The 13,498-nt window shown below is 56.0% G+C and overlaps 1 protein-coding gene across 1 annotated transcript; it reads right to left on the bottom strand.

Annotated features, from left to right (window-relative positions):
* Positions 1-1,785: 1,785 nt before the first annotated feature.
* Positions 1,786-12,825, bottom strand: NCLIV_021750 (putative leucine rich repeat protein; the record flags this gene model as incomplete). The annotated part of the gene is made up of 9 exons (XM_003882369.1): positions 1,786-2,726; positions 3,164-3,641; positions 4,156-4,388; positions 5,284-5,545; positions 6,078-6,550; positions 7,848-9,157; positions 9,848-10,125; positions 10,510-10,823; positions 12,015-12,825. The coding sequence occupies 9 exons, from the start codon at positions 12,823-12,825 to the stop codon at positions 1,786-1,788; spliced, it is 5,100 nt and encodes a 1,699-aa protein (XP_003882418.1).
* Between the last annotated feature and the right edge of the window lie 673 nt (positions 12,826-13,498).

Here is a 13,498-nt window from a genome sequence, read left to right as displayed (position 1 = left end):
TGAACATAGGCATCTACCCCCGCGTGTCTGGAGAAATGTGCGGACGAGGTGACCGATTTTCGCGAGAGAGGGAGAGGATGTGCCGCTGGATCTCTGTCGGGGGGGCTCTTGCCGACATCAGAGAACTGGGGCGCGAAAAACGGAGGTCGGACAGATGCGCGATGGGTGCTGCATCCAAAACAAACTTCACAGCTGTATGCAGAGATATACAGACAGAGGGACGTGTGTGCAGAATTATCTAGTCCTGTGTTGTAATTATATGTGGCGATAGCGGGTTTTTTCTATACCGCGGTGCCTATATATATATATATATATATATATACGGGGACAACGATACATGATGTGTGTTTTTTTACGCGAGGCTTGCGCGGGGTAATAGACGCTTGGCCCTTGTTTCCACGTATTCGGCACTTGACGGAACAAAGGCAATCGGGTGTGGATCCTGTGATTGTTTTTCTCCGGGGTTAACGTGTGTATCGAGACGCTCTTGAACCTTCCGGGCCGTCTTTTTTTCTGAATCGGTATCGCTGCAGGCGTTGTCCTGCACAGTTCGGGCATTCGGGCACGGTGGACAGGCGAAAGATCCCGTCCCGTGGCAGGCTCCGCGTGGTCTCAGAGCCATGCACCGTCACCGTTTACTTGGCAACAGATAGGACTCCTTAACTGAAATCAGGCAACATGTCTTTTGTCAGTTCGCATTGCCGCTCCGAAATATAGGTGATGCGCTTGTACGTCTGCAGAACAGTAATGTCATGCACATGCCTGTTTCCTCAAGTGCGTTTACGCTGCTGCTCACATGCGTTTATATGTCGAAATATGGGAAGGTAAGTGGCTGCCATTGAGAGAGCGATGCCCATCAGGATCTCAGGTTCCGACGTGCAGAGGCGCAGGGACGCGTGTCGCTTTTTCTGTGGAAGAAAGTGAGCCGGACAAGAGTGCGTGGACGCATATCGTGCATGAGCGTGTTTTTGTCCGCGTACGCACGGTTTGCATGCGCATGGCCTCGTGAGGACGACACTCGAAAAAGGAATCGTAGTCGGAACACGCCTGTACAACGAAGACCCTATGAACAAACGCTTCTCTTGCTCGAACGTCAAAAGTTACCTGTCCTAGAATACCCGGTGTATCATGAGCCCAGAAAATCGATTCTCTTGCTCGCCTCACCGTGCCTTCGTGGGACGCACGCAGGTCCTTTTCCGAGCATCCAGACACATCTGCATGTCTATAAAAAGCGAATTTGCTTCCGGCTTGGAAAAGCCCGCCAGCTGAGTGGCATGCAGGTTTTGCGTGGCTAAACACGAGAAATGCGTAGACGCGCCCCGAACCAGTGACTCTTAGCTGGTCGTGTCCTGCCTGTGGATGTGCGCCTTTTTTCCAAAAAGTGTCTCTAAAGCCTGCGCAGGGCAGTGCGTGATGACTCCCGGAGCGACGCTGGGGCATGGCCCTCCACGCGAAACGCAGTGCAGGCGAAAGGGGATTCGGCGGCCTCGTCGATTTTCCTTTCCCGTTGATTCAACCACGGGGGAAATGGAGAGAAGGAGGTACCACATCATTTTTGCCCTCACCCAGAGACGTCACACTCGTCCTGCGAGCTCCAGTGAAGAAGTCACCTACAGACGAGTTCAAGAAAAAGACGTGGAGGCGTGTCCGTGCAGCATCCTATGAATGCATGCCTCGCTCCATGCAAACACGCGTGGGCGGGCACTGATTGATTCCTCCTGCCGTCTAAGCTTCTGTTCCGTTCAGTTCTTCTCTTGTCGCGACTTGTCCTTTCTTCTCTTCCACTTATGCTCCCTCGCGCATTTCTTCCTGTTGCCCAGGCGATCCTGGCCCGACCTCGCTGGGTGTGAGGTTCTTGAGTTCTTCATTGCCTTCGGCTTTTTGACCATGCGCAACGTGCCACCCAGGAGTGATGGTGAGCAGCCCCTCCAGCTCTTTTAGGTCCGTGTGCTTGAAGGCAGGGAAGAGCCTCGGCTGCAGCGTGGCGCCGTCGGGAGTTAGCATTTTGTCGGCTACAGCATTTTCGAGCTCCAGGTATATCTGGTCTTCATCGTCGGTTGCCTGCTCTTTTGCTTCCTTTCGAGACGGCCCCCAACGAGCGCCAGTCCTGGCTCCAAGCGATCTTTCCGTTTGGTCTCGTGAAGAAAATCGTACACGACTGCCACTGCTCACGCTGCCCTCCCTTTCCTCATCTTCTCCCTCCAGACGAGTGGTGTGTTTGTCTCGCGGCCTTAGCTCTCTGCCTTCGTCAGCCTTTCTCCCCACTTCTCTCGCTGATAAACGTCCTCGCCTTTCGCCCTCCTCTCCCTCCGGCTCCTTTTCATAACTGTTCCCACCTCCCTCTGGTCCCGAATTCCGATTCGATGGCTGCGTGACGCGCCTCCTTGCCTCCTCTCCCTCTCCCGTCCGCCCGCCCCAACCGCCGTTTGGAGCCCAACTAGCGGTCGCGGGTTGCTCGAGGTCCGCAGGCCAAGTCGCCGGAGACCCGGCCCTGTCTCCTGGGGTTTCCTGCACAGGTGGATCCTCACTGGTCTCCATCGCAGACCGAGAAGAGGAAGATTCCCTTCGCGAGTGCAGTCGAGATCGAAGACAACTTTTTCTGGCCGAGAATTCTTGACGAAGTCGACGAACATGCTGAAGGCGGGACAGCAGCTTTCGTTGCAGGTACGAGTCGCCGTCCAGCCACGAGGCCAGCGTTTCGCACATCAGAGGCGCACCTACAGGGACTGGGAAAGCAAACGCGACGCGACAACTAAAGGGCAGGCTTGCAGAGACCCTATCCAAGACCGCAAAAAGCACGAACCAAGCACACCGTGCACCCGACAACTCCCAACACGGGTGAGACGTTTCCCCCCAAGAAACGGGAGCTCCCTAGCACCGCCCGTCCAACGCAAAAGAATCGAACAAACGCAGTGCTCATAGCGACGCCTCCCTGCCGGTTCCTTCTCATTCTCCTGCATGCATTTTGCGCTGCCTTTCTTTGCTCGCCCCCCCCCCCCGTCGCTGCTTGCCGCTTTCCCTTTTCTCCCGAAGCCGCAGGTTGCCTCGAGCCCCTCCACCGAGCTACCCGCGCCAACTTCGTCCTCGCTGGAGATCCTCCCCTGCCCCAGTGCGCAAGTCTGCCATCGTCGTTTTGTCTCCCCTCGTCATGTTGCCGCCGTACTTTCAAAGGCAGACGTGTGCTTTCGGAGTTCCTTGTACTGCACGTTGAAGCTGACGGCTCTCTCTATCATTTGCAACAGACACGCTGACTCAGCGGGCTCCTGGAGACCGACCGTCTCCCTGTCTCCTCTAGACCCGGCGCCTGCGGTCGCGGTTCGCGTCTGAGTGCCCCGGAGTGGCGCTCCGGCCAACGTGTTCTCGCCTCGCCCGCCGGAGACAGGCGAAGCAGGCGAGCGTCCGCCATTTCTGAGAAGGGACTGTTCCAAGAGCGGCGCTTGAGGAGTAATAAGAGAGGCGCGAGAGGAGGGCGCAGCTGACGACGGGGACGCTGGCGGAAAAGGACAAGTCGCAGTCTCTCGCGGTTCAAGAGCTGGAATGTTCTGCAAACTCAGCAGCCCGACGCTGTGATTCGAGCAAAGTGCACGGCATATCGACCGCAAACCGACGACGGTGATGCGGTTGCCGCTGAGGTTGACAAGCTGCAAACAAGCAAGTCGACAGGCGCTTTTGCGCGCGCAGAGAAGGAAGCATCACACCCAAAACGCAGAGCACCACTTCCGCCCATCCACACATACGCATACGGAAAGCCAATCTATCATGAGGGCGTCTGTGCGGTGCCCCGCACACGCCGAGTGTTATAAAACAAACGCGGTTCGAGGGCTGAACAGAGTCGCCGATCGGGGAATGTCACCGCGAAGAAACACATCTAACAGCCAGAAGGCGTTCGCCTTTCCTCGACGTGCCTCCTCGCAACACCAGTCTGTGCAGTTGCATCGAAAGGGGAAGTAACGTCCGCATGGTCGCTCAATTGCCACGCGCCTCGAGTATCGGAAACGACCGCACACAGAGCAGGTAGCGAGGTGTACAGCAATCGCAAAGAAGCTGGTTGGCTGCATCTCATAACTGGACTCAGAAACAGTCAGTGTCCCGTTCCAGAGACTCGACGTCCGTGTCTGTTGCTCCATCTTATGCTTCCTCCCCTGCACACTCTACCTGGAGTTTGCCATGGACAGCCACGGCGTCGGCCAGGAGGTCGAGGCCGCCGTCGGAGATTTCTGCGTAGCTAAAGTCGATTTCCTTCATTTGCGGCCAGCTGTGTTTCAGAGCTGCCGCCGCCAAGCGGCAGACTCCTTCGCCTCTTCCTCGCTCCTCCGGATCTCCTGCCTCTTCGCGATCTGTCTCCGAAGAGTCCAGGCGACGGCAACTCACGCGCCGCCCGTGGGTGCCTGAAGCCCATTGAGGCGCGGCCCACCAGCGGATTCGAGAAGAGTCTCGACGAGACGAACATCGCGAGGGCGAACGAGAGGGAGAAAGCGAAACGCGAGAGGAAGGACAGCGAGGGGTTGGGGAGGCGTCGGTGGACGAGAGAACCGGCGGGCACATCATCGCGCAGCTCAGGAGCAGCCGACGAAGGTTTCGACACCGGCGCAGGCACTCGAGGAGATGCAAGGTGTCCAGTGGCGCTGAAAAACAGAGTTTTACATGGCAAGACCGTGTGTGCTTGCCACTGAAACAGTGGAAACGCGAGACAGAAAAACCATGCAAACGTGGCTGTCTCCAATCATGACCGAGGAAGTGCATTCAGAACAAACCAAGGGACGGCATCTCGAAACCTGCAAAGATACCCCGGCTACAGAACCCTTCAGAGGCATTCGCAGGTGCCTAGCGCATGCAGAACAAATGAGGGAATAAACATATATATATATATATATATAGATGTATATGTGTTTGTAAATGTAGGAACTGGTGGTTCCGATGGTGAGAGTGGTAACTGCCCCACGGCAGTGGAAAACGCGAAAGCAGGAAATGGTCGCGTCTACGTTTTAAACAAAGCAGGCCTGGATCGCACATGTCCTTGGACGACACCAAAGGCGGATTTTTTGTTTGGAGCAGACGCACGACGGCAGCGTTCAGTGGGCGTCGGCCGATGATCCACCTCAAGATATAGCCTGAGCCAGTGAGTGCATACACGTCGCTACAGAACAAGATGCACGTGTAGGCGAAACGTCATAGCACAAGATATATGTGTAGCCAAAACGCTATAGAACACTCGCGATGCAACTGTGTAAAAGTGCTTGAGGGCGCACACGTTCGGAAATGTGAATCGAAAGGTGCCCTTACAGAGTTGGCATCGATTGAGGTCGAGGACTTGCAGGTTGTGCATGCACGTGAGAGAAACTCCCAAGAGTTGGGCCGCTGCGCTGCTCCTCCAGCTTTGGTCTCCACCGTCCTGTCCAGAGCCTCGCCCTTCGAAGGACGGCGAAAGTTGCGAAGCATCAAGCGACGGGCTTTCCAGAGAGAACGGTTGTCGGGGAATTCCGCCTGGAGGCGCCGAGCCGAAGGCATTGTCGTTCAAACGGAGTTCTTCAATCCACGAGGCCGTCTATAGGCAGAAACTCAGGACAGGACCAGGTTTCATGGAAAAACGCCAGAGAGACACCTATCCACAACAATGCTTGCTCCAACCGTTTTGTACGTCGACATATACAACTATAGAGGGAGTCGCATAGGACTGGAAGTTTTTAGACGTCGATAAAAACAGGGCGTTCGTCTGTTACTTCCTGTTCTCATCTCTCGTTTTTCTGCGTGACATGTTTTACTCTATATCGAACTCGCTAGGATGTGCTTTGTCGGCGGGGTAGTTGTTCAATCCTCTCGCCTTTTCTCGTCACGCTGCCGCTCTTTCCCTGTCTTCGTCCACGTTCCGTTCACGCGGAGCTCCCCTCTGGAGGCGTGTCAGTGGCTGATGGACCCCACGCGTTCTTTTCTCTGCCTCTCCACTCCTGCTTTCAACAGGCTCCCCGCCGCAAGTGAATCGGAGCACAACGATTGGAGTCCACTCGTCAAAAAAGTGGAATTATGTCCTCCCGACTTTCGCCCCGCCCCGCTGTGTCTCCAGGCCTCTCCTATCTCACCAGGAGCGTCCGGGCAATCAGCACTGCCTCGAGCGACGTGAGGTTCTTTCCACTGAGATGCAGGTGTTTTTCCTCGCGACTCAACATGCGCGCAAGAGGCACCGAAACGAAGCCGCGATCCGCAACATCTTGCCGGGACGTCCCTTCCGCCTCCCCGCCGTCGCTCCTGCTGTCTGCCAGCCTCTTGGAAGGAGACGAGGTCGGCAAGGGCGGCGAGGAAGACAAAGAGGACGAAGCTGAAGGCAGCATCAGAGTTTCGGCATTCAAATGTCTCGCAAACTTCGCGAGGTAGCGGATTCGGAATGGATCGAATTTGACTCCACGAAGATCCAGGATCGCCTGGCGGGTTTTAGGAAGCGCAGTTGCGGCGAGAAAGGAGTCAGAAGCAACAGGCGGCGAGGGCAAAGAAGGCCCTCCGGCGGAGTCCAAGAGCGGCGCATCCAACGGCGAGTCCTGGCCAGGCTTCCCGGCACCTGAGAGAAAGAAAGGGAAACCGAGCGTGGCATGAGACATGAAAAGGGAGAGGCGGGCCAGCGACGTACCTCCCTGTCAGGCCGACTTTCCAGGATGGAGACAGGAGACGCTGTGGAGCTGCATCTGGCCGCGAAAGAGAAGCAACAGTCGAAAAGGAGAGATGCCTAGGCAAGAGCGATACAGCCGCACATCTTCTGAAAAGAGAGAGGTAGGGCAACGGAAAGCACCCAACGCAGAAGAAAAGGCCGACACCGTCAGGAAGGCTCGATCCAACCCGCGACGGAGTCTCAGACCTATCCAGAGCGCTGCGAAATTCCCTGTGACCGGTCTGTTGTTTCGGTGCACTGACGCCTCCCCAACTCGCATGCTCAAAGACGAACTCGCTTTCGAAGAATGAAAACAGTCCTGGGCAGCATCCGCTAAGGCGCGCGGCAGGTGGCGAAGATTCCGTTGAAGATTCCGGAGAAGACTTTGCAGCTCTTCCACGTCGCGAAACCGCTTCTGGACCTCGGGGTGGAGCGCTCTGCTCACGACCACATCGGCCCCAATTCGGCCGGAAGATTGCGAAATGTGTCAACACAGAGGAAACGAAGAAGGGACGGAAAGAGACGAAGATGGCCCACAAAAACGCGAGAAAAGAGACAGCAACGAGAGAGCAGGAGCTTGGAGACAGCCAGAGTATGGAAGCACAAGGGATGCACCCCCAGTGGAAGCGACCTGAGACAACGCGACGCGTCGATACACAATGGAGCATGCCAACTCACATGACTCCTTTTCCACGTAATCTACCCCCCCTGCTTACCCGGACACATGCCCTCTTACAAACGCTGCAATTTGTCTATCTAGATACATACTTATATATATATATATATATATATATATATATACAACTATATGTATGTATACTTATGCTTCTGTTGTGTGAGCAGTTGCTTCATATTGCCGTTGGGGGACCATGCCATTTGATTTACTTGCTGAGGATGGAGATGAAGTCATCGGAAAGGCCGTAGGCATGTAAGGGGAGAACCCCTTGCTCGAAGTGTGTCTTCAGCTCTTCATCGACCGAAGAAAGGGATGTATGGACAGTCGTGAGGGATGACAGACAGCAGCCTCTGGCTTGGACGAGAATGTGGGGAGGAACGCTCTGCTGCCACGTCTTTGGGTCTTCTTTTCCGTCGTCCTCTCCCACGGCAGCGATGCCCCACGTTGTGTTTTCAGGCCTTCCCCAACTCCCCCCTCTTGCGGAGCTTCCTGCCTCTCCCGACACCTGGCGAAACGCCCCGTGCTGTTCCTCACTCCAGTTTCCTTCCTCTGCCTCTTCCTCTCCTTCATCAGCTCCTGGTTCCCGCGCCCCGAACTGAGACCAGAAACTCGATTTCCGACGAAGAGGCGGGGCTTGCTGGAGGGTCACGCACTCTGCAATGATTCTGGCTGTGGCGTAGAGATCCCACGTCTTCCGGACGGAGAGGGACGGAGTTCGAGGCGCCGAACCAGGCATCGTTTCAAACGCGCTTGCCTCTCTTTCTCTCGCGCTTTCGCATGCGGCGTCTCTCCCTGGCCAGAGGTCGGTTGAACCTTGGCCCACACAGGCCGCCTGGGAAGCGAGGTACAGATGGAGAAGCTGCAGTTCCGGAGGCGCGTAGCCTTCGGCGTTTGCGTCTCGTCCCGCAAAAGAAGAGATTTCTTCCTCGATATCTTCGGGAGACACGCCTCCCGCGAGTGCGCCAGCGAGACCTCGCCTGAGCTCTCCGACGAGGGCGGAAATCTCATCCTCGAGAGGTTCGGAAGTGCCCGAAGATGCGCGGGCGGAGACGCCGAGCTTCCCCTCCGACACCGGAGAGCCCGCATGCGTGGGCCACAAACACCCTCCTCCTCCAGCGCCGGCCGAAGAAGCACGCCAGGCTGCGCAGCTGTGGCGAGAACGCGTTGCTTTCTCCTGCAGCTGTGCATCGATGCCGAGTTGCCAGTCGAGCAGAACGAGTGCGGTGTCTGTGAAGGACAGCCGACTGGGATCCCCCGTTTGCTCTGTTTTGCCGAACCCGGCAACGGGCCGCGCTTCCTCGCTCTCGCTCTCTCGCGTCGCTGTCTCCCCGGAAGATAGAAAGGGGCCGAGGGCGCCTGCCGTGCTTTGCAGGAGAATTTTCCGAGGCAGGAGGTGGCCGTGGGTAATGCCGACTCGGTGGTGTTCCTCCAGCACGGACAGCAGCGACAGCCAGAGGGCTACGAGTTCAGTCTCAGAGAAGGCCGGAGCTCTCAGCTGGGTGCAAGGAGAGGCGGAAGGCGGACTGCCAGGCAATGTGGCGGTGTCTTCTCGCCGAGGAACGGGGGAAGAAGAGGAAGCAGGCGACGAGGGGGGGGACGTCGAATGCGGACACCAGTCCGCTCGTCGCCGATTCAAAAACGCCTCGAGAGTCTCGCCTTCTTCCCACGCGAGCAGTTGGAAAGCGAAAGGAGGCACTTCCCCCTGGAGAGTGCATCGGGCCGTGTGCGCACGGCCAGCGGCGCGCAGCTGCTGCGGGCGTTTTTGAAGGTGAGCAGCCTCAGCCAGGAAGGAAGGCAGGCGAAGCGCCGGGAAGTCGGGGAGCGGTGAGCACCTAGCGCTAGCGCTGAGAAATCCCCGACAGGATACAGGCAACAAAGAAGACAAGTCATTGCCTGGGCGAATGGGGAAAAATCCTCCAACCGCACCGACCTGGTGTCGTGGAATGGCGCGCGAGGGGTGCCTCTACACTGGCCTCTAAGGGGCAAGGCCGTATAAGGAAAGCTGCGTAGCCGAAAAAGAGTTCTGCATTGGGAGGTTGACGGTGCATTATTGTCTAAACATGTCGGGGCAGAATAAATATATATAGATGTATTGTATGAATACTTGAGAGGCAGTGTACTTTATGGTCTCTGTAGGTATACATACTTTGAGGTAGACATACGCGGATACAAAAAATACGTAAAATATCGATATATATAGGTATAGTATATAGAGATAAAAGTATGGCGACGCCGGTGAATAGATGTATAGATTTATGAAGGTATGGCGCTGGAAGACAACCAAGCTTAAAAGAGCAACGTGCACCTGTGCACATCATTCAGGATATTGGTGGCAGAATATGAGGAGCGAGAACGCGAACGCGAGACAGAATTTAACGTCAGGATGCGCATTGTTTTATCGCGCGCGCGCGCCCCTCGAGGCGAAATCCTCTGTTTGGCAGGGTCGTAGCCGATGGACCACCAGGACAGCGCCCGCAGTCACTTGTGTCTTTTCCCAACCCTATGTTCTCAATTCGCTCCTTCGCAAATCTCACCTGCGGCTGTGTCTGCGAGGTTCACTGCCTTGTCGATTCACAACGGCCTTCAGCGCAAACACGTGGCCCGTCGCTTTCTCTTGAACTTTCAAAACGACGCGCCCGTGAGGAACTCTGGAGCTTTTGTGGAGTAGTTGAAGAACTTCGTAGTGCCCGAGGAAGAGAGCCCCGGGCTGCAGCTGCGTCGTCCAGGGTAATTCGCCACTGGGGAAGGTCATCCGCAAGACATCGGCCATCTCAAGCGCCGGCTGAAGAGACTGGCAAATTTTCCTTTCCACCTGACGCACGCAAAGAGGAGAGGCGAGAGAGAGAAGAGTGAGAAGGAGCGAGAGACACCCGGTTGGAATGTAACAGAGACCAGCAAAGACGTGAAGAAAAGGGAAACCGGATGAAAGGGAGAAGGACGAAAGACAATGCGAAACCCAAGAGAAAGCCGTGGCGTGAGCAGCCGATGAAGAGGCCGAGGACAGAAGGGCGAAAGAAGCCCAGCATACAAGACTGAATAGGCAACGGCCGAGAGCAGCGTCTAACGTTTCGGAGGGAGAAAAGTAGGGACACACGAAAATAGATCCCCAGGAAAAGAAACGCAAACACGGAATGTTCCTCTCGCTTTTCAGACTTTATCGAATCGGGTTTTTTGGAGTTTGCTTTCGGAGTCGTACCTCTTGAAGAACTCCCATTAGAAAGTCCCACGGCACGGGATCGTTGCTAGCAACGTGTACGGCAAGCTTTGCGTTCTTCTCCTTTCGTCTTCCATCTCGGCCGGTGGATTCTTTGCTCTCCTCGCGGTCTTCAGCGCCACTTTCGCCTCTGTGGCCTTCTCGCTGCGACCGTGTTCTCTCCCTCAAGGCTTGGTTGAGGAGCGCGCGGCTGTACGGCGTAGCGACACCTGAAAGGGCCGGACACGCCAGCAGGCGAGCGAGGCCCTCGAGGCTCCTGTCAAGGAGGATCGAGAGCTCTGCGCATGTCAACTTGCCTGCGAGAAAGGTGGATGCAGAGGCGACGGAAACGCGAGCAAGTGTTGAAGAAGCACACGAGCGAAAGAGGAGGAAAATGGGGCACCGGAGGGACGGGGACACAAGCAGGCGATGAAGGAGACACGGGGATGGGCAACGAGGGCAAAAGGGACGAACCGAGCAACAGACAGCTAAGCAGAAACCCTACGAAGATACGGGACAGGCGAAATGAATAGCTATAAACTCAATCCATTGCTTGTGATTGGAACAGCCTGTGTTCACAAGGCGTGCCGGTACTTGTGTGAATCCAACGACGGCCCTTCGTTTGTACAACCCGTTTTTCCTCACAAAGGGAACTCCGCAGGTGCCGCATACGTATAGAGTGTTTTCCCCTTGTCTCCGTTCCGATTGTCGTGAGGTTCCGTGTCTCGGGTCTCTCTCGTTTCTCTCTCCTCGCTTGTGGTCGCTCCCTGGCTCCCCACAGTCCAGCTTCGGTATCATCCTGCCGAAGGGCCAGATACTTTCACAAACCGGCAGGCTCCGTGGGATTTACTGGAGAGCCTCTCTTCTTTTTTCTGCATCGTTCCTATGTTTCTGGTAAAGGGACTGAAGGGCGTGGGCGGTCCAGCAGAGACCCCTGGAGTGTCAGAATCGGCAAGCCCCTTTGTCTGTAATCTTTCCGTGCAGTGATTTGCTCGTCTGTCTCCTTCTGCCACTCTCCCTGAATCGTGCAGGTCTTCTCTCCCTTCTTCACTTCTCAGTGGTATATTGTTACCAGACTCGCTTCTGCTTTGTCTCCTGCCTCTCTTCTCTCTCCCTGTCGCGCCGTTCTATTCTTTAGTCAGTGTATGCATGGCTCGCTGGTTACATACCTTCCTACAAAGTGAATATCTTTGAGCAAATGCACAGGGCGAGAATGTACCTTTATTATAAATTTAATTCAGTCTCACTTACTCTAACACTTTCCCCGATTGAACATATAAAAACGACCTTTTATATGTCTCCTCGGTTCACCAAAAATGGCATAGAAAAATCCCACGGTCTAACGCGAAACAGGGAATCTCCTTCCTAGCGTCATTTCTTCTCAGTCTCCACATCCGGATCCCTTGAATTCCACCTGGCGCTCTGTCTTCACTCTCCCTTTCTCTCTGTCGCAAGCTCTCGCTGCTTTCCTTCCTCTTTCTTTCTCTTCCTGTGTCCCTGTCTCTCACCCGTGCCCATGATGTCAAACACGCGAGTGAGGGCCCGGCACTTTGTCCGAAGGCAGGCGGGGAGGAGCCAGGCGAGTCCGCCGAGCAGCTGAAAGGCCTCGAGACCGCCGCCGATTTGAAACGCTTCCCAGACGTCTTGAGCGAGGTCTCTCAAGTTTTCGTCCGACTCTCTAAATCCTTCGTTGCCTGGACCTCCGCCTCCTGCAGAGTCGTCGAGTGCTCGGTTCATCTGCTGGAGCGATGGCCACGTTGCATAACGCTCTTCTTCCTCGCCTCCCCATCCTCCCGCTGGCGCTGCTTGCTCGGAGGAATCTCCCCTCGGCGGAGCCCCAGATGCCGCGACTGGGTCGTGGAGTCGACGAGGGCCGAGTCCGCAGCCCTCTTCTCCATCTCTGCGCTTCAGGGAACCTTCTGCTCCTGACTTCGGCTGTTCTGGAGAAGCCCAGTAGGGAGAGCACGCATGCAGATTGGGGGGGGCTTCTCGCCGTCTCTCGCTGTTCCCGAGCTGAGCGTCGCGACCCTCCCGCGTGGCGCAACCGGCCTCATCGGGCGGAAGAAACACCCGGCAGAAGGAGTCCCAGCTTAGTAACAGCGGCGCATGCAGTGAAGACCAGCGCTGCAGGACAGCGTAAAAGTGCCTGCGACTATACTGGAGGAGGGAGGATCGCCATGGGCGCGGCCGGTCGGGACGCGAGACTGGCCCGTCTGAGGGTCCAGGTGGAGGAGCGAACGAGGACCAACGGCATGCAGAGGCAGGAAGGTTGGGCGACGACGAGGAGACGCCGGGGAATAGCGAGTCTGACCGCGTCATGCTGAACGGATGGAACGGACTCGACAAGTGGGAAACTCGAAACCGAGGCCGGACCGGCTGCTGGTGCGGAGCGGCTGAACGCCGCAAGACTACATAGCCAAGGGCGTTAAGAGAACAAAGGATACTACTACCACCTAAGACAACCAGACCTCCAGTTAACTAATCAGTAGTGACAAAACGGAGGGAACGAAGACGGAGCGGAGGAGCGAAACAGAGAACAACGGAAAGGAGGAAAGAAAGGGAGGGAGGAAGAGAAGGATCCAGTTAAGGTCCGGGCAAGAGCATTCGGGCGTTTTGGCACCATGAGCCGCTGAGCAGAACTTGAGAGCGCCTCACGGCCTGGCTCCGCATCAGGGACCAGGGAGAAATCAGATTATTTTTGGCATGCACAGACTTCGCAAGGAAGTCACACGATCGACTTTCGATGCAACGAATCCTCGAGGACTGAGGGAGTGCATCCCCGTCCGTCGTCATGCACCGGGGCCAACTGCGGCGGTCCGACCACTCGAAAAAAACACTTCTACGCATTATGATGACAGCAGGACGTTTCCAAAATAGCTTTCTGCATTCTGCAGCCTGTCGTTAGACAACGCAACTGCGGCTGTTATCGTGCTCAGGAATTTTCCTGGTGAAAAACAACGAGGTAAAACCGAGCGAAGTTGAGGAGCCGGTG

This window comes from Neospora caninum, chromosome VIIa (assembly GCF_000208865.1).
Source record: "Neospora caninum Liverpool complete genome, chromosome VIIa".
In the NCBI taxonomy this organism is placed as follows: Eukaryota; Apicomplexa; class Conoidasida; order Eucoccidiorida; family Sarcocystidae; genus Neospora; species Neospora caninum.
This window is presented reverse-complemented; position numbering and strand designations above follow the sequence as displayed.